This window comes from Equus przewalskii, chromosome 6 (genome assembly GCF_037783145.1).
Source record: "Equus przewalskii isolate Varuska chromosome 6, EquPr2, whole genome shotgun sequence".
NCBI classification, from domain to species: domain Eukaryota; kingdom Metazoa; phylum Chordata; class Mammalia; order Perissodactyla; family Equidae; genus Equus; species Equus przewalskii.
The window spans coordinates 46,452,132-46,476,743 of record NC_091836.1 but is presented as its reverse complement, the minus strand read 5'-3'; the positions used below and the strand labels follow the sequence as shown (position 1 = coordinate 46,476,743).

At 42.5% G+C, this 24,612-nt stretch overlaps 1 protein-coding gene across 6 annotated transcripts in view; it reads left to right on the top strand.

Moving 5' to 3' along the window:
• The window catches only part of LOC103542102 (zinc finger protein 791-like), a 257,519-nt gene extending 233,287 nt beyond the window's left edge, over positions 1-24,232 (top strand). For 5 of the 6 annotated variants that reach the window (XM_070625420.1, XM_070625419.1, XM_070625423.1 and 2 more), the window contains 3 exons: positions 19,292-19,418; positions 19,597-19,657; positions 20,293-24,232. In XM_070625420.1, coding sequence (XP_070481521.1) covers positions 19,292-19,418; positions 19,597-19,657; positions 20,293-21,946 — 1,842 coding nt within the window. In that variant the 3' untranslated portion in view covers positions 21,947-24,232. Of the gene's footprint in view, positions 1-2,797; positions 3,315-19,291; positions 19,419-19,596; positions 19,658-20,292 lie in introns of those variants that run through there. The other variant, XM_070625418.1, reaches the window with a different exon arrangement.
• Positions 24,233-24,612: the final 380 nt, after the last annotated feature.

The window sequence follows — 24,612 nt, the reverse complement described above, 5'->3', positions numbered from 1 at the left end:
TTAATCAGTCATACCTACATAAGGAAACTCCATGAAAACCCCTAAACCTCGGGGTTTAGAGGGATTCTGAGTTGGTGAACACAGCCAGGTGCTGGGAGGCTGTTGTATCTGGAGGGTGTGATGGAAGCTCCCCGCTTACCCCTGCCCGCCTTGCCTGTGCATCCTTTCCAATTGGCTGTTCCTGAGTTGTATCTTTTACAATAAACTGGTAGTAATAAGTGAAGTGCGTTTCTTAGTTCTGATAGTTAGTCTAGCCAATTAGCAAACATGAGAGCTTGTCCAGGGAACCTCCGTGTTTGGAGTCAGCCATCCAGGAATGTGTGTAGCCTGGACCCCACATTTGTAGCTGGCATCTGACATGGGGGCATCTTGTGGGACTGAGTCCTTAAACTGTGGAGTCTGATGTTGACTCTGGTTAGTTAGTGTTAGAATTGAATTGTAGGCCACCTAGTTGGTGTTAGAGAGTTGGAGAAGTGGTGTTGGAAAATGCACCACATATTTGTTTAAGGAGGAAAAAATAACCTGTGAACCTCACAAGTGTTTCTGAATCCCCTCTAACCCTCAACTTAGGTCCGGCAGAAAGGGTGGAGGGGACTCAGCTGGCTGTTACCCTTCCCACACGCCGGTTAGGCGCTGGTGAAATCCCAGTCTGTTCGGCTCTGGTGAAACAGTCTTTCGGGGACAGGCCTTGTTAAGAAGAACAGATACTGTGGGCATATTTCAAAATGGCTGTTTTTCTGTCTCTCTTTCCAATTTTGGAGACAGCGGTTTGCCCTGTGACCTCCATTCTTTGAGAGATTTAAGAGGAGTCATTGATTTTGATAGCTTTTTTCTGGCGAGGATGGGAATGTCACCTTCTAAGCTCCTTACGTGCTGGATGAGAACCCAGAGGTCTCTGACTCCAGTTTGTAATGTTCGCTGATGTGTTGGGGACAACCCTGTATTCTTCTTGAGCAGAGAAAACCCTTCTTCCCTCCCATGTGTCTCCTTTACTTTCACCCAGAACACTTCACTTCTGACACTTCTGGTCACCAAATGTGTGAGAGTTTTTCCCCATGACAAGCAATTCCCCGTGACACCAGCTGGGTGTCCTACAACTTAACTCCATCCTAACATAATCTACCTTGAGAGAGCGTCAGATCCACAGCTTACGGGCTCAGTCCCACGAGACTGTTCCCACCCCAGTTCACATGCCAATCACATGTACTAGGTCCCCAGCTTCCTCACAACTTCTTTCTCACTTGGCTACAAATCACATGTTCCCGTAGCTGTCTCCTTAGATTTGATTAAGTTGCTAGAGTGGCTCACAGAACTCAGGGAAACACTTCCTGACATTTACCAGTTTACTCGTGCATATGATTAAAGATACAGATGAACAGGCAGATGAAGAGATATGTAGGGTGAGGTCGGGGCCGGGGTGTTCCTGTTGGGGTGCAGCACCCTCGTGGTACATGGATGTGTTCACCAACCTGGAAACTCTCCGAATCCTCACGTAGGCATGACCAATTATTAACTCCATTTCCAGCCCCTCTCCTCTCCCTGGAGGATAAGGGCAGAGTTGAAAATTCCAAGCTTCTAATCATGGCTTGTTCTTTCTGTTGACTGGCCCCCATCCAGGAGCCCAACCAGAGTCTCCTCATTAGGACAAAAGATGCTCCTCCTGCTCTTATCACTTAGGAATTTACAAGGGTTTTAGGAGCCCTGTGTCAGGAGCCTGGGGCAGAGACTAATATATTTTTTCTATTATCTGACAGCTGACAACTTTAAAGCCTTCCCCTCCTGCTTCCCCTTGTGCCCCACATTTGTACATGGTACTAAGGCGGCCTGACTGCTCACTCCTTTGGTCCTGGCAAGAGATTCAGTCCATGAAAGCCCCCACTGTGTGTAAACTCAGCCTAGCCCACCCCCTCACCTCCATAAAAACCCAGGCAGGCTCCTCTCCTGCTCTTTCAGGGCACTTCCCCCCTGCTTGAGAGGCCTGCCCGCCCTCCCCTGAGACTGTCACGGAAGGAACAAGCCCTTTCGTACATTCCTGGTAGGTGTGTTAGTCTCCACTACTCAACCAAACCTTGGGTTGGGGCCAGGGGTCCACCTGGCCCTGCAGGTTATAGAAAGGTAATATAGTACATGTATTCTAATACACTTTGCCTATTCTCTCCGTAAATCCTCCAGATCTTTTCCTATCAGTACCCTTTGTTTTTAAAAAGTACACATGATGATGAATTTATGTAACCCATTCTTTCTAAATAGACACTTGGTTTGTTACCAATTTTTGCTGCCAAAACCATGAATGAAAACTCAGATTGCGGTGACAGGGCAAATAAACATATACAAATTATGTTCTTTTCCAACCTGAATTACTTCTTAAAATTTTTATCATCAAATATATTCAGAAAAGAATGTGCAAAATGTTCTGTGGTAAGCTTTAGTGATAACAATATAAAGATCCTTGGAATCGTCAAGATTCATAAATGGCCTGTGGGCAGTGGTGAGTCCCCTGACGTGCCTGGCCCTGACTCACCTCTGACCCGCCCTGCAGGTGACCACTGTCTTGACCTTTCGAAATTCTTCACAGCTTTACCATCTATTATTTTTCACTAAGCAGTGTTCTTTCAGTTTTACCTCCTTTGACTTTTCCACAAATGAGTATTAATGGAATTGCATTGACAAGACTTTCCCGTGGTTTCTTTGCCTCAGTATTCACACGTGCTGGCGTCGGAGGCCTGGGGCCTGCCCTGGGGCTGTGGGGTTCAAACCTCCCACGAGAGCCAGGCGCGCGGAGCCCACGGGACCCGTTGAAGACCCCAGTGAGCAGGGACCGGGGTGGCGGCGGGAAGATGATTGCCCGCTGGTGATAGTCAAAGATCAAACGGAGCCAGGCTCATTGTGACGTATGGTGAGGTCCCTTTGAAGTGTCTGTGTGCGTGAGGAAGGGTCACAGTTCTGGGCGTGGCCTCGGGGCCTGGTGGTTCAATGCAGCGTCCTTGCAGAGGACAGGTTCTGGCCCGCGGCCAAGGCAAGGTCGGCTCAAAGACTTGCCCCCTGCCTGCTGTCACTCAGGCGCGAGGGGGCGGGGCCTTGTGAACTGTCCAATCAGGGGAGTCGCCGGAAACGTACGTGGGGGCGACACTCGGATAACGGCGTGGACGGTGTGGACTGCGTGCTGGTCCGTGGGCGCTCCGGTCGCGTAGCTGGTCGCCCGTCGCTGCCTTCAGAAGCCTCAGGTGGCTCTGCCGCGTACTCTGTCGCTGTGACCTGCACTGGCCGTGGTAGTCGGAGGGTGACTGGCTGGGGACCCCAGAAACCGGAAAATGGTGAGTGTGCGGGCCGGGTGGCGGGGGACAGAGCGGAGGGCCGGTCGGAACGGCGGTGGCGGCTTGGGCTCCCGGCGGTCAGCTCCGGGGCTGCGGCCGAGGGGGCGGAGGCGCGGCACGCAGCCGGGACCCCTGTCCTCGCCGTCACCGCGCCGCCTCTCCCTACACGGTGCGGGGCCCGCGGGAGCGTCCGCAGGACGGTTGGGCCTGGGTCCCCGGGGTCCGTGCGCGGAGGGGCTGCGGTCTGTGGGTCCCCAGGGCCTCCTTTCTCCTCGGAGGGGACCCGTTTTCTCCTGAGTTTTCTAAATGTTTGGGGAGCAGAGTCTTAAATCCGCAAACCTCCCTAGCTCTTCCCAGGAGTGACAATAAATCCCTGAATTTCCAGATCTTTCCCCGCATTCCCGAACGCCATCTTCTCCTCTCCGGTTCACAGCAGCGTTATTAACTGTTTGTTCTCCGTGGTGCATTTCAGACTGCGCATTATGTTGATTATCATTCATCCACAGAGCCCTGGATGGCTCTGTCTAACGGTTTGATTTATTTATTTTTCTTGTCTGTGGATATTTTACGTGAGAGGAGGGTAGAGAATAACCACCTGGAACCACGATGTGTGAAATCCTGTGCCTCCCCCGGGATCTTTCTGCGCACTGGCATCTTAGGGGAAGCCCTTGGGTGCAGGTTTCTGTGTGATCTGTCCTGTCAGAACGGCCCCTCCCTCAGTTTGTGACTTTATTCACTTTAAGTCTCAGTTTTCTAATAAGTGTATTTAACCCATAGATCTTGAGAGAGATAATAAAATATTTCCAAAGAAAACAAAGAGATGATTTTCAGGAAAAAGAAAACATTCCATTGTTACATCCCATTTATTAGAATGTTTGTTTGCTTTTTTCTTCCCATGAGCAGGCGTAGTGACCTCTGAGCGCTGTCCTTTTCTTCTGGGCGATTTCAGATATTGGGGCTTAGCCTGCCACCTAGAAGTATCTTCGGTTATGGTTCTTTTCCAAACAATTTCTTGCCCTGGAAATAATTATTAACAGACGAGTTTACTTTCTGAAGGGAGTAGATATTTGTGGATTTTGTTCTTGAGCTAGAAAAATGCCTTATAATTTTCTTTCATCTTTAGTCATAAGCGCTGAATTTGAATGATTTTGAACGATTGTTCTACCACTGGGTTTGTCACTTTTAAAATATCAATGGTGTTCCAGAGCCACTCCAGTGAGGAGCAGAGACCTATGGTCAGTATTTCTAAGCTGAGGCCCCCTTGGACCTGCAGAGGGAAGGGCTTGAAGGCCCAGCTGTCCTTCCTGGGGAGCTTCCCCCTGCAGGTGTCCTACTGCTCACACCCCCATGGAAGGAGCCTTTGTCCTGAGAGGAGCTGCAGAGCCCTGGAAAGCTGGGGGTGCAGGTGCTCGTGGGGTGGGGAGTGACGCCCTTTCTGAGTTGTGGTTCCTTAAGCCTGGACATTGTAATGTTATGTCTGAGTTCTGCACCCACACTGTAGGTGCACTGAGTGTAATCTGTGCACATTGAGAAAGTCTGTGAAGATCACGTGTTCCATCCTGTGAACAAAGGGTTCATGAATTTGGAGTTCCTGTGGGTCAGAAGCTTAAACTGAATCTGGCTGAGAGTTTCCTCACTTGTGAGCATGGGAGCCTGCGGGAGGCAGTGCCTCCATGCTCACAGGAGAGGGGGAGGGTGTGTGGGGCTCCCAGAGTCCATTCCTGTGGCTGCTCAGGTGCCCTCCCCTCCCTCACCAGGGACAGCTCCACTCTAAGGGCTGTATCCCAACGGGGGGAGTCTGGATGAAAAGCTTGTGAATGTGGGTTTTCCTTCTGTACTATGGGGAAGCAGGCTGTTTATTTCACCTGATTTTAGTATTTGCATTTCTTTCCTTGTATCCATTTTTATATTGTAGCTTTTTTTTTTTAAGATTTTTTAATTTTTCCTTTTTCTCCCAAATCCCCCCAGTATGTAATTGTATATTTTAGTTGTGGGTCCTTCTAGTTGTGGCATGTGGGACGCCGCCTCAAGTGGTGCCATGTCCACGCCCAGGATTCGAACTGGCAAAACCCTGGGCTGCCAACGCAGAGCACGCGAACTTAACCACTGGGCCACGGGACCGGCCCCGACATATTGCAGCTTTTAACTTTAGTTTTCCTTTGCAGTTTGTGGTATTATTTCCTGTGTGAGTGTGTAAGATTTTTAGTTCCTGGTCTTTAAAAATGTAAGTTGATTGAAAGATACAATGGACTTAAGTTTAAGGCAAGAAATTCTGGAACCAACCAGAATATTTGTTCCTTTTAGGCAAGAGATCCTCAAGATATTAGATGCGTGTTTTTGAGCTCTCAGGTGGATTTTACATTTTTAGGTCAGTTTTTCTATGTGCATGTCCCCAGAGAGCTTTGACATTTTAAATGCTATAGTATTGTTAAGGCGTAAGATAAATGAATTCCTGTTTTAATTGATAGGAGGAAAACTACTCAAAACTTACATAAATCTTTGAAAATCTTAAAACATTTCATGGGTTAGACCCAAATTCCTCCTGCGTTATAATGTGTTGCTTACTCCTGAAATATCCCCCGCAGTGAGAGAGAAGGAGAAACTACGATGCTGCTTGTGATTTTAGTTAGAAAGAAATTGGAAGTTTTTCATTTCATTTCATGTGGTTTAAACTCTTACAAGCATTAGTGTTTGAAGGATTAAATCTTAGAATGGTTTCCTATGTAGAAAAGTAAAAATTTAATAAGTTTAAAATTAAAATTTTAAAAGCAGAAGTAAATTAAAAATAAAAGCTATTAAATAGAAAAATATGGTTTGTAGAAATTCCTCAGTTTATTTTAAATAACAGTGCATGTGAAAGTTAGCAAAAATTGGTCAGATAAGAGAGTCTACAGTGGACTCCCTGCCGGAACCTCCCAGTCCCTCCAGGGCTCGAGCTTCAGCCTCCCTCAGAGAACCAATGTGGACCGTTTCCTGAGCCTCCTGTCAGCATTGCTTTATATAAATGAAGCACTTGAGAATGCATATTTTTCTTACCCACTTTGTCCTTGTAGTGAGCAGTGAGACTCCACATTTTGGGTGACTGCTCACAGCCTAAACCTCACCCACCCTCTTCCCTTGTGCCCCCACCTGGACAAGCTGAGGAGAAGCCTGGGTGCTCTCTCCTCTAGAGCAGGCAGGAGATTCCCACCACCCCAGCCCCTGCCTGTGTGCAGAGCTCTTGCCCTGGCCCCCCCCCCAGGCCCAGTGAACCCCCAAGCCAAGCTCCATTCCTTGCTTTCTCAGCCCTGTCAGAGCTGCTTGTGAAGCTGGCCCGGCCCTCCCCTCCGACCTGTGTTACATGAGTCCTAAGCCTTTTCCTACCCTGTGTGTGTGCGTGCCACCCAGCATCAGTCTCAGCAAGGGAACCACCCCTCTGCAGGTGACCATAACAGTTGGCACCCTGAGCACCATGTCCAGACATGACCCCACCCGTGGGTCTGTCTTCTCTTGCTCTGACTTGCTCCTCTGCTCTGCTGCCTGGTGGTGGCATGCACTGTGGGCTGCTGCCTGCTGAGGAGCTCGTGCTGTGAGGTGCGCTGCCCCGTGTTGCATTGTTGACACACCAACCTCAGGTTGGCAGCTTTGAGAATTGCTAGGCATTTGAGAGCAGGACTATGGGATTGAGGCCCTTCTTAAATAGACACTGGGTCAATATCTTTGTCAGGATTTATCTGTGTCAGAGTGAAGCTGTGACAGAGAGGCTATGTTGGCCCCAGTGTCTAGGGCACAGGTGGGAGAGGGGAAGTAGACCCTGTGTAGGAGGTGGGCCCATTGGGTAGTAGCTCCTGAAAGAGCAGTTATTTAAAGATATTCTCTATCTTTAGGAAGTGGGGGGGCCGGGTGCAACCATAGATGGTGGGCTGAGTCCACACTCCTAATACCAGAGGGCTCCCCAGGCCCCTTCAGTACCTCTGCTACTGCCCCTGCCTCTACTGCCACAAAGATCCTGACACTCGGGGTTATAGGGGACAACACCCTTGGCACCCCTGTGGCACAGGAAAAGCATTAGTTCAAATCCTACTTAAGCCCAGAGTCCTTAAACTTTATAAAACAATGAATCGTCATGGGGGAGTCCCCACCCCTGACGGCAGTGATTTGAGGCTCTCTGGAGGAAAAGATTCAGGAATACCAGGGTGAACAGGACATTCCCCCCTCTGAAGTATATCCAGTGACCAGAAAACAAAACAGGGAAAGATAAGAGGGAGGGAACAAAAGAAAAAATACTGAAACAGGTCCAAAATTTGGCCCAATTGGACATCCAAAATATACTAAGAGAATTTACATTCCAGAAAAGATGAAAAATAAATAAAATTTTAAAAAGGAAAAGATATGGAAGGGTGCTGCTCGGCTTTAGGCCTCTACAACACAGATTCTGAATTAATGTGGCCATCTGCTGTAGTGCAGTAATTCACAAACCTTCAAACAAATAATCGATACTAGGGTTCAGATTACAGTTGTACCTGGAGAGCCCACTAAATTTAAGCACGGTACCCCCAATAATCTTAGGGGAGTTAATGAATATAATATAGAGGACAGATAGCTATGTTTCACCTTAACCATGAGAACTACGGTCTTGCTAAATTCTCCAGGGTCATAGCACCCATTGTCTTATAATATCCCATAGTGAGCTGGGAAGGTCCCAACCAATGAATTACACATTAAATTTTAATTTAGTCTTTGGCATTTTCAAATTATAGTGATAAAATGGGACCCCACAGACCTTCCTCCCCAGTTAAATTACTTAATATGGCCCAATGTAAATTAAACAAGGCCCTGAAGCGTTGAAAACCATCGTACAACACTTACTTAATGAAGAAGTGATTATCCTCCTTGCTGCTTTTAACATCCAGATTTGGCCTGTTCTTCAGTCTGGAAGAATGAACGACACCTCACAGTGGATTGCCGCAACCTGGAGGCTGTGGTCACACCAGATAAGCCCCGTACCCAGTCTCCAACATCATGGAAATTACTGACTCCACCCAGTCAGCAACTGGTAAACATTCTGCTGTCACAGATTCGGCTAAGTCTGTTCTGTCCAGTCCTGTGCCACAGCCTCTCAGCTGCACTTGGCCTTCCCCTCTGAAGGGACGTGATGCCCCTTTACTGGGTTACCCTCAGGGAACCTCACCACCATTGCCAGTGCACACAGCCTCTGCAGGCAGGATCTGAACTGCATCGCCCTTGCTCCCGGAGCACAGGTGTGACATGACATTAACGACATCCTCTTCTGAGGATATTCAGGGCATAAAAATATTGATGAAGAGAGCTCATAAAAAGGGGACGGCCCATTACCATATATATAATGTGAGGCTGTGGTGCTTTGCTTAAATTCCTAAAAGTTATTTGGTAACCTGGGGCCTGCTTCTTCCTTAACACAGTGAAGAAATAACTGTTGTCCGTCTCAGCACCCACAACATTGTCTGTACTCTCCCCTTAGTGCCATCAGAAACTGTTTCACAGTAGAGGCTTCAGTGACCTCCCCCCTTGCCTCCTGAAGTTACCTGGGATGGCCTTAAGTTGTCCATAGGCTTCTGATGCAGTTAACTGCCCTAGGCCACACACAGACTGTGTGCCATTAGAGCTGTAATTATCGCTGCTTACAGTGGTGTCCTAAAAATAGATAGCCCTGAGTATGTGACCCCTTACTAGGCTACCCATTGTGCTTTGGGACCTGTAAATAGCCCTCCACGAGCTCAGCTCAGCTACTGAGACTCCCTGGAGACACGATGGAGTCAAACCTCGGCCCTCTGGGATATCCTACCTGCAGGAGGGGGTGGCCTTCCCTGTCCTCAGTCCCTTGCCTGGTGCCATGGTTTTGAAGGACGTCACCCCTTTCCTAGAACCCCAGGCTCCCTGGGGAGCTCCTTAGGACTCCCTGAGTGAAAAGCAATGGGAATTCATGGACTTCAAGGACAAGTCACCTCGTTCATACACGATGGAGCTCAGGCAGAGTTGCTGCTTTTATCCCTTAATCGAGGCATCCTGATAAAAGATGGAACCCAAAGTTCCACATAGCTGACCAGACATCAGGCAGTCATCCTAGCACCGACCAGCAGTTGGCTTCATCAGCATGTGTTGACAGACTCTTGGACGATTCTCTTAAGAATTGCCCCTTGTGGTAAAAGAATTCTGGGAATCTCTTGCCTCACAGTTACCCACAATGTAAATCAAGGTAACACTTGTCTCCGCATGTACCAAGTCTGCAATACAAGGCCTCACAAGCACCCCTTATCCACATCGGAGCTTTAGACACTATGGAGAGTAAGCAGGGCACTCATTTCACTTCTCCAAATATACCATGCTGGGCTCTAGAAAAAGCCTTTCAACGGAAGAAGTTCTCCTCTCCTCCAAGTTTCAGGGTGCAGGCCTCAGACAGCATCACAATGGCTTCTTGAAATAGCTTCAAATCAGTTGAATGAAAGATGGCCTCTTCCGCTCATCAGGGATGAATATTAATGCATCTGTCTTCATCTTTTGTTTTTTCCTAATAGACTTTACTTTTCTTTACAGCAGTTTTAGGTTTGCCGAAGACTTGATCAGAAAGTAGAGAGACTTCCCACGTAACTGCTCTGCCTCCACACAGTTTGCTGTGTATTTTATATTGCTGTCGTACGTTTGTTACATTTGATGCACGAAAGTTCATAGTTTATATTAGTGTTGACTCTGTGTTGTACAATCTCTGGGGTTTGGCTAATGTGAAATGACATGTCTCCATCATTTCTGTATCCTATGGAACACTTGCACTGTCCTAAAAATCTCCTGTGCTCCCGTATTCCTTCACCCCTCCCTCTCACCCCAAATCCCTGGCAACCAGTGAGCTTTCAGTGTCTCATAGTTTTGTCCTTTCCAGAACTATGCTTGGAATCACACAGTGTGTAGCCGTGTCATATTGGCTGCCTTCACTTAGCAATTTGATTTTAAAGTTTTTCCATGTCTTTTTGGCTTGATAACCTCATTTCCTTTTTATCACTGAATAATATTTCATTATATGGATATTCCAGTGATTATTTTAGCGTTCACCATTTCAGTTCATTTGGGGAAAGACGAAGGAGCGTGATTGCTGGATTGTATGGTAAAAATAGGTTCAGTTTTTAAGAAACTGCCCATCTTTCAAAGTAGGCATACCACTTTCCATCTCCACCGGCGATGAATCAGGGTTCCTTTTGCTCCACATCTTTGCCATTGTTTGTTGCTGTCAATGTTTTGAATTTTAGCCATTGTAATAAGTGACTAATAGTATCTCATTCTTCTTTTATTATTTGTTCCTTTTTTTCTATTTTTTTTTATTGAGTTAATGATAGGTTACAATGTGAAATTTCAGTTGTACATTAATGTTTGTCAGTCATGTTGTAGGTGCACCACTTCACCCTTTGTGCCCACCCCCCACCCCACCTTTCCCCTGGTATCCACTAAACTGTTCTTAGTCCATAATTTTAAATTCCTCATATGAGTGGAGTCATACACAGATTATCCTTCTCTCACTGGCTGATTTCACTTAACGTAATTCCCTCAAGGTCCATCCATGTTATTGCAAATGGAATGATTTTTCTTCTGTTTTACAGCTGAGTAGTATTCCATTGTATATATGTACCACATCTTCTTTATCCATTCATCTGTTGATGGGCACTTAGGTTGCTTCCATGTCTTGGCTATTGTAAATAATGCTGCAATGAACATTGGGTGCATAGGACTTTTGGGATTGCTGACTTCAAGCTCTTTGGATAAATACCCAGTAGTGGGATGGCTGGATCGTATGGTAGTTCTATTTTTAATTTTTTGAGGAATCTCCATACTGTTTTCCGTAATGGCTGCACCAGTTTGCATTCCCACCTGCAGTGTATGAGGGTTCCTTTTTCTCCACAACCTCTCCAACATTTGTTACTATTAGTTTTAGATATTTTTGTCATTCTAACGGGTGTAAGGTGATATCTTAGTGTAGTTTTGATTTGCATTTCCCTGATGATCAGCGATGATGAGCATCTTTTCATGTGCCTATTGGCCATCCGTATATCTTCTTTGGAGAAATGTCTGTTCATGTCTCCAGCCCATTTTTTGATTGGGTTGTTTGATGTTTTGTTGTTGAGTTGCGAGAGTTCTTTATATATTATGGATATTAAGCCTTTGTCAGATATATGACTTGCAAATATTTTTTCCCAGTTAGTGGGTTGTTTTTTCGTTTCAATCCTGTTTTCATTTGCCTTGAAGAAGCTCTTTAGTCTGATGAAGTCCCATTTGTTTATTCTTTCTATTGTTTCCCTTCTCTGAGAAGGCATGGTATCCGAAAAGATGCTTTTAATACTGATGTCAAAGAGTGTACTGCCTACGTTTTCTTCCAGAAGCTTTATGGTTTCAGGTCTCAACTTTAGGTCTTTGATCCATTTTGAGTTTATTTTGGTGAATGGTGAAAAAGAATGGTCAATTTTCATTCTTTTACATGTGGCTTTCCAGTTTTCCCAGCACCATTTCTTTTTTTTTTTTTTTTTTTTTTTATTTTTTTTTTATTTTTTTTTCCTTTTTCTCCCCAAAGCCCCCCGGTACATAGTTGTGTATTCTTCGTTGTGGGTTCTTCTAGTTGTGGCATGTGGGACGCTGCCTCAGCGTGGTCTGATGAGCAGTGCCATGTCCGCGCCCAGGATTCGAACTAACGAAGCACTGGGCCGCCTGCAGCGGAGCGCGCGAACTTAACCACTCGGCCACGGGGCCAGCCCCCAGCACCATTTCTTGAAAAGATTTTCTTTTCTCCATTGTATGCCCTCAGCTCCTTTGTCGAAGATTAGTTGTCCATAGATGTGTGGTTTTATTTCTGGGCTTTCAATTCTGTTCCATTGATCTGTGCACCTGTTTTTGTACCAGTACCATGCTGTTTTGATTACTGTAGCTTTGTAGTATGTTTTGAAGTCAGGGATTGTGATGCCTCCCGTTTTGTTCTTTTTTGTCAGGATTGCTTTAGAAATTCGGGGTCTTTTGTTGCCCCATATGAATTTTAGGATTCTTTGTTCTAATTCTGTAAAGAATGTCATTTGGATTCTGATTGGGATGGCGTTGAATCTGTAGATTGCTTTAGGTAGAACGGACATTTTAACTATGTTTATTCTTCCAATCCACGTACATGGAATGTCTTTCCATCTCTTTCTGTTGTCATCCAATTCTCTCAGAAAGGCCTTGTAGTTTTCATTATATAGGTCCTTCATTTCCTTAGTTAAATTTACCCCAAGGTATTTTATTCTTTTTGTTGCGATTGTGAATGGTATTGTGTTCTTGAGTTCTTTTTCTGTGGGTTCATTACTGGAGAATAGAAAAGCTACTGATTTATGCAAATTGATTTTATACTCTGCAACTTTGCTGTAGTTGTTGATTACTTCTAAGAGTTTTCCAATGGATTCTTTGGGGTTTTCTATATATAAGATCATGTCGTCTGCAAACAGAGTTTCACTTCTTCCCTCCCTATTTGGATTCCTTTTATTCCTTTTTCTTGCCTGATCGCTCTGGCCAGGGCCTCCAGTACTATGTTAAATAAGAGTGGTGATAGAGGGCATCCTTGTCTCATTCCTGTTTTCAGGGGGATGGGGTTCAGTTTTTGCCCATTGAGTATGATGTTGGCTAGGGGTTTGTCATATATGGCCTTTATTATGTTGAGGTAATTTCCTTCTATGCCCGTTTTCTTCAGAGTTTTTATCATAAATGGCTGTTGGATCTTGTCAAATGCCTTCTCTGCATCTATTGAGATGATCATGTGGTTTTTATTCCTCAGTTTGTTGATGTGGTGTATCATGTTGATTGGTTTGTGGATGTTGAACCATCCCTGTGTCCCTGGTATGAATCCCACCTGATCATGATGTATGATCCTTTTGATGAATTGCTGAATTCTGGTTGCCAAAATTTTGTTTAGAACTTTTGCCTCTATGTTCATCAGTGATATTGGCCTGTAGTTCTCTTTTTTTGTGGTGTCCTTGTCAGGTTTTGGTATCAGCGTGATGTTGGCCTCATAGAACGTGTTAGAAAGTGTTCCATCTTCCCTAATTTTTTGGAATAGCTTGAAAAGGATAGGTATTAAATCCTCTCTGAAAGTTTGGTAGAATTCCCCAGGAAGGCCATCTGGTCCTGGGGTTTTATTCTTTGGGATGTTTTTGATTACTGTTTCAATCTCTTTCCTTGTGATTGGTCTGTTCAAATTGTCTGCCTCTTCTTGAGTGACCTTTGGGAGATTGTAGGAGTCCAAGAATTTATCCATTTCCTCTAGGTTATCCATTCTGTTGGCATATAGTTTTTTGTAGTATTCTCTTATAATCCGTTGTATTTCTGCAGAGTCTGTTGTTATTTCTCCTCGCTCATTTCTGATTTTGTTTGAGCTTTCTCCCTTTTTTTCTTTGTAAGTCTGGCTAGTGGTTTGTCAATTTTATTTATCTTCTTAAAAAACCAGCTCTTTGTTTCATTGATCTTTTCTACTGTCTTTTTCGTTTCAATAGTATTTATTTCTGCTCTGATTTTTATTATTTCTCTCCTTCTGCTGACTTTGGGCTTCATTTGTTCTTTTTTCTCTAGTTCAGTTAGGTGTGCTTTAAGGTTGCTTATTTGGGATTTTTCTTGTTTGTTAAGATGTGCCTGTATTGCGATGAATTTTCCTCTTAATACAGCTTTTGCTGTATCCCATATGAGTTGGTATGGCATGTTATCATTTTCATTTGTTTCCAGGTATTTTTTTTATTTCTTATTTAATTTCTTCAGTGATCCATTGCTTGTTCAGTAGTGTGTTTAGTCTCCACATCTTTGTGCCTTTCTCAGCTTTTTTATTGTAATTAATTTCTAGCCTTACAGCACTATGATCAGAGAAGATGCTTGTTATTATTTCAGTTTTTTTAAGTTTGTAGAGGCTTGCCTTGTTTCCCAACATATGGTCTATCCTTGAGAATGTTCCATGTGTATTCAGCTCCTTCAGGGTGAAGTGATCTATATATGTCTATTAAGTCCAATTGTTTTAGTTTTTCATTTAGCTCCACTATTTCCTTGTTGATTTTCTGTCTGGATGATCTGTCCATTGATGTGAGTGGGGTGTTGAGGTCCCCTACTATTATTGTGTTGTTTTTAACATCTTCCTTTAGGTCTGTTAATAGTTGCTTTATGAATCTTGGTGCTCCTGTGTTGGGTGCATAGATATTTATAAGCGTTATTTCTTCTTGATGAAGTGTCCCTTTGATCATTATATATTGTCCCTCTGTGTCTCTCTTTACCTGTCTTATTTTGAAATCAACTTGGTCTGATATAAGAATTGCAACACCTGCCTTTTTTTTCCTTGCTATTTGCTTGAAGTATTGTCCTCCACCCCTTCACCCTGAGTCTGTGTTTGTCCTTGGGGCTGAGGTGTGTTTCCTGGAGGCAACAAATTGTTGGATCTTGTTCTTTAATCCATTTTGCCACTCTGTGTCTTTTTATTGGAGAGTTCAATCCGTTTACATTGAGGGTGAGTATTGATGCATGAGGGCTTAATGCTGTCATTCCGTCACTCGTTTTCTGGTTGTCCTGCGTTTCCTTTGTTTCTCGTCCTGTGTGTTTTAGCCTACCCATTGACTTCTGCAATTTCTTATGCTGGGTTTCTTAGATTTTTCTTATTTATGATTTGTGACTCTGTTCTCTACTTTATTTATGATGGTGAGATTATGTAATCAATTCTTTCCAAGTAGGCATTTGTTAGTAATTTTGGTGCCAAAATCTGTGAATTAAAAGTCAGATTGCCACATCACAGAGCAAACAAATATAGTGAAATTATGTTCTTCCCTAAACTTAATTCTTTACATTTTTGTCATCAAATATATTTGGAAAAGAACATACAAAATGTTTTCTTGGAAGACTTAGTAAAAATAACAGTGTAAATATCTTTGTAATCATCATGGTTTGTAAGTGGGCCTTGGGCAGTGGTGAGTCTCCTGATGTCCCTGTTCCTGACTCATCTCCAGCCTGCCTCCTAGGGGATCTCCGTCTTGACTTTAGTTATTCGTCATGCCTTTACCAGCTATTCTTTTCACTAAGCAGTGTTCTTTTAATTCTGCCTTCTTTGACCTTTCAATAAGTGAGTGTTAATGAAATTGCATTCGGAAGGTTTTTTGGTTGGTTCTTTGCAACAGTGTGTTCCACACATGCTAGTATCTGAGGCCAGGGACCGTGCAACGTACTCAGCTGTTCAGTGGTTAGGGTGTTTGGGCTTTTTCAAGTTTAATTTTTACTCTTGTTACAAATAACAGCTCCTGGGCCTGACCCGGTGGCCGAGTGATTAAGTTTGCACTCTGTTTCGGAGGCCCAGGCTTTCGTAGGTTCAGATCCTGGGCATGGACGTGGCACCACTCATTAGGCCATGCTGAGGCAGCATCCCACGTGCCCGTGCCACAACTAGAAGAACCCACAACTAAAATATACAACTATGTACTGGGGGATTTGGGGAGAAAAAGCAGGGGGAAAAAAAAAGATTGGCAATAGTTGTTAGCTCAGGGCTAATCTTTAAAAAAAATACACAACTATGTACCGGGGGGCTTTGGGAGAAAAAGGAAAAATATAATCTTTAAAAATAAATAAAATTTAAAAATATAAGTAAAAATACAGCTCCTATCATTCCTGTATCACTCTCTCAGTTCAAATACACAATAAGTTCTCTGGATGTTGGAGGAAAATTGTTAAGCTGTAGATCGAGATCAAGTTGAAATTTACAGGAAATGGTAATGGAATGTATCATTTTGACGCTTCCTCCATTCGTGCCTAATTTATGCATTTGTTGACTACGGTTATCAACACTTGGGATTGTTAAATTGATTTTTGTCCTAATCAGTGTGAAATGTAATCTGCTTGACATTTTGCTTATTTCCTTATTACCAAGAAGGTGGACATTTTTCATATGTGGTCTTTCATCTCCTGTAAAATATGTTTTGGTTCTTCTGCCATTTGTTAGCTGTGTGTGTAGTCTTAGTCTGCACACTAGCCCTTTAATATTGCAGATATTTTTCTTCCACCTTGTTATTTGTCTTTATATATAAATATATACATAGTTTCAATATGTGTGAATTGGTCAGTCTCTTGCTTTAGGGCTTGCTCTTTTTTTACATGAGAAAATTCTCCCTGTTTTTGGATGAATGAAGCATTTACCTGTGACTTCTAAAAGTGTCCTAGTTTCACCTTTCACATTTAAATCTACAATGAATTGGCTATTGTCCATGGAATAGATGTGAATACGATGCATTTTTCCACTTAGGTAAGTTTGTCCCTGCCCTGCATTGAGGTATTCATGACATTTGCTCTGACCTTGACCAACTTTCCACATTAGTTACCGGCACATGGAAGACGCTTTTCCTTTCTGTTGGTCTGTTTGTTTTCCTCTCTGCTAATACTGTGCTGTCTGGAATACTATAGTTTGAAGATCTTGATTATATTAGGCAAGCCGCCACTTTGTTCTTCAGAAGACTTTGACCATTTTTTGATATTTGTTCCTCCTATTAGATTTGGAGGAGTAGTTTGTTTTGTTTTTCCCTTCTTCTCCCCAAAGCCCCCCCAGTACATAGTTGTGTATTCTAGTTGTAGGTCCTTCTGGTCGTGCTGTGTGGGATGCCACCTCAGCATGGCCTGATGAGCGGTGACATGTCTGTGCCCAGGAGCTGAACCAGCAAAACCCTAGGCGGCCGAAGCAGAGCGCGAACTTAACTGCTCAGTCTCAGTGTGGCCCCTGGAGGAACAGTTTTTGTTGACTCCTAAACAGCTCATTTGGGGGATTGATAGGATTTTATGAAGATATATTTTGGGAGAGGTAACATCATGGTGACATGGAGTTCTTTCTAAGAACATGTGCCATATTTTCACTTATTTTATTCTCCTTTGATGTTATCCAATAAAAATTTTAAAATTTTTCCATTAGGTTGATCAAATAATTACTCATTAGTCTTGTTTAGTGCCTAATTAAATTTCTTCTGGAGGAAACCACAAGCAGGCTTCCAGACGTCCTCTCCTAGTGTGCTAACATAGGATGGGCTCAGTCCCTCTAAGCTACAAGTGGTGAAAACACACGTGAAATATTGTCTTCCAGGGAAGCTTGTAAGAGACTCAGTGCCCGGAGTGGTTGGGGGCACAGATCATACAGGCACCCTCTGCCAAGCATGACCAAAGTTTAGATTCTCAAAATAAAAACAAGAAAACATGTGTACCATTTTCTTTGTGTAAACAGTTTAGGCACACTGAGTCACTCTTTATCAGTTAGGTTGGTCGGGTCCCTCATAAATCCCCTTCCCAAATACCAACGAAGGACAAACATTGTGAGCAGGCATTCCTAAGGATCAGCAGTCTCAGGCCTGCTTGTGTTCACTCTCTTCTGCACGGTAGGTAGTAGGACATTGTTATTAGCAAGCGCTATAGATCCACTGTAGAAAGAGTAATTAGAGCCACGCCAAGCAGCTCACTGTACTCTATGGGCCCGCCAAGAAGTCAGGATTTCCTGTTTCGTTCATTAACCAAATGAGTCAACTCCACCATTGGAATTACTTTGTGGAAGCCTTTTCTCTATCCCCTACATGTGGACATCAGTGGGTTAATTATCTTTTTCAGAGTCTAGCATGTAGGGGAATTAGGTGGCTGAGGGATTCCTATGCCCAGAGGTTGGGCTGTCGTGTCCCTGTGCACCACACAAGGGCACAGAAATGAGAGAAGTGGGAGTTGGCCACTAGAGTGGCTGGTTGAGAAGCACTGCCTCCTGAAATTGGAGAAGGAAAGTTTTATGTTCTTTTAGAGGAAACTGCTGCTGAACCCTTTATGTGTTTCATGTGATGGGAACCTTCACCATCAAACCATTGTGGCCTTCAGTGAACTCACTTGCAAACTGCAACTCTTATCTGGTTCCTCAAGGTCAGCAAGGCCCAGGGTCCACCGTTAACAGTTTTGCTGGAAGCTCTGTGGCTTTTTATCATCTCAGTATATGTGTGCATATATGCTAAACATCAGTGAGAAGCAGCTCTGATGCCCATGGGTATAGAGACTTTTGTGGAGGTCTGAGTTGTCATGCCTTTTTTCCCATGCCTGAACTCTTTTTTATGGTAATCTAATTTTTATTTACTTATAAATCATTAGTTATTTCTTCTTTCTTTCTTGAGATGACATTATGTAAATTTTAGATATACATCATATTTCAGCTTTTATATAGACTACATCTTGTTCACCACCAAAAGTCTAATTGCCATCCATCACCATACAGATTTGCCCCCTTACCCCTTTCAGCCTCCCTCATCCCCCTTTCTAACTTCTGAATAGCTTCCTGGCCTTATGAAATGGGACAGAGATAAAAAGGAATAACTGAATCTGTGACATATATTTTTATGGACAAGTTAAAATTAATAGTTCTCCACAAGAATATTTTCATTCAGCCAACTGCATGACTACTTCTGATGGAGTACTTCAGGGTAATGTGGCCAGCTGGTCCTAGTTATAAGTTGGATTTCCACAGGCCTCCTGGCGTCTCATGTTTGGTGATGGGAATAGAAGAGAAAGCTTCCAGTTCTTCACTGTGTTTTGTTCATTAGCACTTCATGCATTGTAGAGTGCTGTGCTGCATGGTATGGTGGGTAATAAGGAAGGAGGTGGAAGAGTTTTTCTCACAAGGAATTGATGGTCTTAAAATGGAAATATTTTTTTCATTTCTATAGCAATTCTCTCATTCCTCCCACTTGCTCTGGACCCTACCATTACAGAATAAGATTTGAAGTGATCATAGTAAAAATGTAATTTCCACATGTTCATGCTGCTATTAAATTTATGAGTAAATGATTATATAGAGTAAGAACTCTGGTGACCAAATCATAGAATACGTATTTTGAGATCACAGAATGATATGTGAACTTCTTATGAATTGTCTGTAGAGTCCCAGTACTGTCAGTCTCACCCATCTTCCTGTGTACGGATGTGGTATGTTTTAGGACTCAGTGGTCTTTGAGGATGTGGCTGTGAACTTCACCCTGGAGGAGTGGGCTTTACTGGATCCTTCACAGAAGAAGCTCTACAGAGATGTGATGCGGGAAACCTTAAAGAACCTGGCCTCAGTAGGTGAGGACGAAAACTTCCCTTCACTTAGCAAATGTTTCTTGCCTGTCAGCATTATTCTGTGATTTGGAATGAGAAAAGGCAACACTTTGGTAAATAAATCAGGCATGGTCAGAGCTCCTTATGGAACTGTAATATAATTCTTCTGTAATTTACTGATTTTTCTGCGTCTGCATTTTAGGGAAAAAATGGGAAGACTGTAATTTGGAAGATCAGTATAAAAACCAGGGAAGAACACTGAGGTGAGTTGCATGCAAAATGGAAAGCAGTGTCACACAAGGGGATCTTCACATGTCATGAAAATTTGAAAACAAGCATGCACAAAACAGCCCAGCATGAAATTTATTCATTTTTAGAAAATTTTTACCAAAAACATTTTTTGTGGTTTTTTGGCTTTTTTTTTTTTTTGGCGGGGAAAGATTCACCCTGAGCTAACATCTGTTGCCAGTCTTCCTCTTTCCTTTTTTTTGCCCCCTTCCCCAAGCCCCAGTGTATAGTTTTATGTCATAGTTGTAAGTCCTTCTAGTTCTTCAATGTGGTATGCTTCCATGACTGGGAAACAAACCCAGGCCACCAAAGTGGTGAGAGCGCCAAACTTTAACCACTAGGCCATCAGGGCTGGCTCAGATATTTCCTAATTGTAACTGATGTTCAATGTTTCCAAACTAGTTCACTTGGAAACAGTATCAGAAACTCCATGTATAGAATATCACTGTTTTGATAAAACCTTGCAGCACAGGCAGTATATTCACTTTCAAACAATTCAGACAGGGCAGAAAACCTACACTTTCTCTAGAAATGCTAAAAATAGAATTCTGATATGTGCTAATAAATATAAAATCATTAATAAGGTACTCCTGATTTTTTTTTTTTACAGGAGTCGTATGGTAAGGAGACCCTGCGAAAGTAAAGAGGGTAGTCAATGTGGAGAAAACATAAGCCATATTTCGAATCTCAATCTAAACAAGAAAACGTCTACCAAAGTAAAAACATGGGAGTGCAGTGCTTGTGGGAAAGTCTTCATGAGTCACTCATCCCTTAAGAGGCACATGAGATGTCACACTGCGCCCAAACCATACAAGTATCAGGAATATGGAAAGAAGCCGTATAAATGTAAGCAGTGTGGGAAAGCCTTCAGTTATCTCCAGCCTTATCAAAAACACGAAAGAAATCACAGTGTGGAGAAAACCTATAAATGTAAGGAATGTGGGAAATCCTTTAGATATCGCCAGTCTGTTCGCAAACATGAGCGGACTCACACTGGAGAGAAACCCTATCAGTGTAAACAATGTGGAAAAGCCTTTAGATATCATCAAACCTTTCAAACACATGAGAGGACTCACACAGGAGAGAAACCCTATGAATGTAAACAGTGCGGTAAAGCCCTCAGTTGTCCCAGTTCCTTTCGAAGTCATGAAAGGACTCACACTGGAGAAAAACCTTATGAATGTAAAAAGTGTAGTAAAGCCTTCAGTTGTCCCAGTTCTCTTCGAAAACATGAAAGAACTCATACTGGAGAGAAACCCTATGACTGCAAGGAATGTGGGAAAGCCTTCATTTCTCTTGGAAGCTTTCAGAGACACATGATAACACATACTGGAGTTGGACCATATAAATGTAAGGAATGTGGGAAAGCGTTCAATTGTCCAAGTTCATATAGAATACATGAAAGGTCTCACACTGGAGAAAAACCCTATGAATGCAAACAGTGTGGGAGAGCCTTCAGTTGTTCCAGTTCCTTTCGAACACATGAAAGAACTCACACTGGAGAGAAACCCTATCAATGTAAGGAATGTGGAAAAGCGTTCCACTGGCTCACCACTTTTCAAGTCCATGTGAGAACTCACACTGGAGAGAAACCCTATATATGTAAGCAATGTGGTAAAGCCCTCAGTTGTCCCACTTCCTTTCGAAGACATGAAAGAACTCACAGTGCAGAGAAACCCTATGAATGTAAACAATGTGGGAAAACCTTCAGTTCTGCTCTAGGCTTGCAGATACATGAAAGAACTCACACTGGAGAGAAACCCTATAAATGTGAGGAATGTGGGAAAGCATTCGTTTCTCTCACAAGCTTTCGAAGACACATGATGACACACACGGGAGATGGACCTTATAAATGTAAGGAATGTGGTAAAGCCTTCAATTGTCCCAGTTCATTTCGAATACACGAAAGGACTCACACTGGAGAGAAACCTTATGAATGTAAAATATGTGGTAAAGCCTTCAGTTGTTCCAGTTATGTTCAAGTACATGAAAGAACTCACACTGGAGAGAAACCCTATGAATGTAAGGAATGTGGAAAAGCCTTCATTTATCGCACAACCTTTAGAGGACACATGAGAGTGCACACTGGAGAGAAACCGTATAAGTGTAAAGACTGTGGGAAAGCCTTCAGTCGACCAAGTTCATTTAGAAGCCATGAAAGAATTCACACTGGAGAGAAGCTTCTTGAATGTAAGCATTGTGGGAAAGCTTTCAATTGGCCCACATCCTTACATAAACATGTCATGAGAATGCACACTGGATAGATAAATTATAACTGATAAATACAGGAAAGTTTTCAATCTTAACAAATATATTCAAAATCATGTGAAAACTCCACTGGAGAGAAATGCTATAAGATGTAAGTAATATGGAAAAGCCTGATGCAAATTAATTTGCATATAATACTCCAGAGAATTCACAACATAAAAGAAATGTTTTTAAAGTTAAAAATATATTTATCAGTGGCTCATTCTGAAACTCAGTCCCTGGACTGTGGATTCTACTTGTTACTTTTGCAGATGAACATTGAGTTGAGACAATTCTGTAAGTATTCTTTAAGCAATAGTATATAAGCTTAGTAGATAGTGTTTTTCCTTAAATCAGCTCATAAAATTTTTGTCTTTCTGTTCTGAAGTCTGTTGGATCCATGGGTGAACTGAAATACAATTGTAATATGCCAATAGAGTTAATGTTTATATAATTTTTAAATTGTTCTGCAAGTTAAGGGCCACAGAATCAAATGACAGTTTGGTATTTGTTGGGATTTTCCTATTGGCCTCATCTTGCAGATACTGGATACTCCTTACCCATTATAAATATTCTTCCTTTCTTATGGGAAAAACTTTTTGTTGGAAGAGCTTTCTTCCATTTTCCTTGATTGATAAATAGTTGGCATAAATTTCTAAGTGTGCAAAGTTTTCATAGAGCATAATCTCACTTGAATTACTATTTACATCATTTTCCCTCCACTCTTCGTCATTTTTCTGACTGTGATTTGGATAATAGACTTTACATTAAGAAAAGAGATCTTTATTGACATCAACTTCAAACTTAGGAAGCAACCCTAAAATGTTTATAAGGCTAATTACTTTAGATTTAAATTCATAGCTACAGTATCTTTGCACCAAAGCAACACTTTTTTACCCATCAGTGCATTAAAATCCTGCTACATTACTCTGATGTCACCATTTAGAGTATCTTTTTCCCATAATACAATTAGAGTGATTATGTGATAGCCCTAAAGTCAACTGTGCTATTATTGTCCCTCCAATAACATTCAGCTCTTGCTCTGTGACTGTCCCGGACACCAGAAATACAACAGCGAACATGAGCGATGTGGTCACTGCTCTCAGTGCTTCAAGTGTGTGAGATGAAATAGAATTGTCACTTTTCTAGTTGCCTTCCTAAGTGTTTACATTTAAACTGTCATTCATTTTTGTATTGACATATGTGATAGACCAATAAGCCTTTATATTTGCCAAGAAAGAAAATAAACATGTAATGAGACATTAAAATGTAGAATTGGAGAGGTCTCTCCTGGAATGTTGTGTCAACATGGTGATGTGACCCACATTTTCTAGAGCCTGTTCTTTATCTGGCTCACTGTTAGAATTCACTGGTAGCTTCACTTGTGTGACTTTTGAAAGGCAGTGAAGGCCTTAGTCTTTGAACCACAGTGCAGAGACAGATGCACAGGAGTTTCACACACCTTCTTTCAGCCCATTTTCCAGATTCTTTGCCCTGCCAATCAAGGGTGTCCTCATACCACCACCAACTATGTGACTTGTTTTCTCAGAGCTGTAGGTTTCTACAGACAGCTGCACAAGATCCACAGCAAGATCTGACACAGGTTGGATTTTCCTGCAAGCCCTCATGTGTCCACCAGGCAACAAATGTAGACTGTGGTGGTTGAGAATGTTCTCTGGAACTGTATGCCCCTTTCTCTAGACTGTATTTGTATAAGGTCTGATTTGTATAGTAAACATCTCGTTCTGTTAATCCTGTAGTGACTGTGTATTCTTGGCTCCGCCCAGACAGCTGCAGTGGTGCCGTCAGAGGAGCCACATGGGCGTCTGTTCTCCGCTGCCCTGTGCAGCGACTGCTCTGACCCAGTCCCTCCATGTGAGAATTAGCACCTTTCTCCTATCGGGCAGATTGTGGGTGTTTCCGATTACTCAGAGCCAAACATGATTCCTCAGCACATTTTTAGTTGTTTGATTGTATGTGATGTAAAAAACAATGTTCGATTTTTTGTCAAACGAATGCTTCTGTAGGTGTATACTTAGAAATGTTTTATTGATTGTTCTGGACAACTTGTATACTAACAAATACTATCTTTCCCACTTCCCAATAGGGTAAATTAAAACATCCCTTGCAATTGTAGATATTTAGGTCAACTTTGTGATTTTTGTCGTTAATCATTATACATTTTGAATCAGTATTACCATGTGGTATTTTTTCCTCAGGCAAGTTTTATTTTTTATTCTATGGTTTAATTTTTATTGAAACTAATTTCCATTTGTTCTTAATTAAAAATTTAAATCATTGTTTTGTTAGTGCCTTCTTGCCAAAAACCAGGATCACACTCATATTCAAAGAGAGGGGTGTAATGAATCATTGTAATAAAGATGATCACAAACTATAAATGATAATGGGCTGGATCAGTGAGAGGGTACCCAGCAGGTCTTCCTACATAATTTATTTTAGGCTTATGTTAGGTGCTGAGGCTGGGATCCAAGGAAGCAGAATGTCTCTATGTATTGTATACTGTGAAGAGGTGAACTTAATTCTATCTTTGGTAATGTAATAGTTCTTATCTAAACACCGAAATATTTTCTGTTGTATATGGGGACACTGTTTTCTGTAAAGTACCTCAGTTAAAATATATAAAGTCACTTGCTCCTTAGCAAATTTTGTAATACTTTTTTTT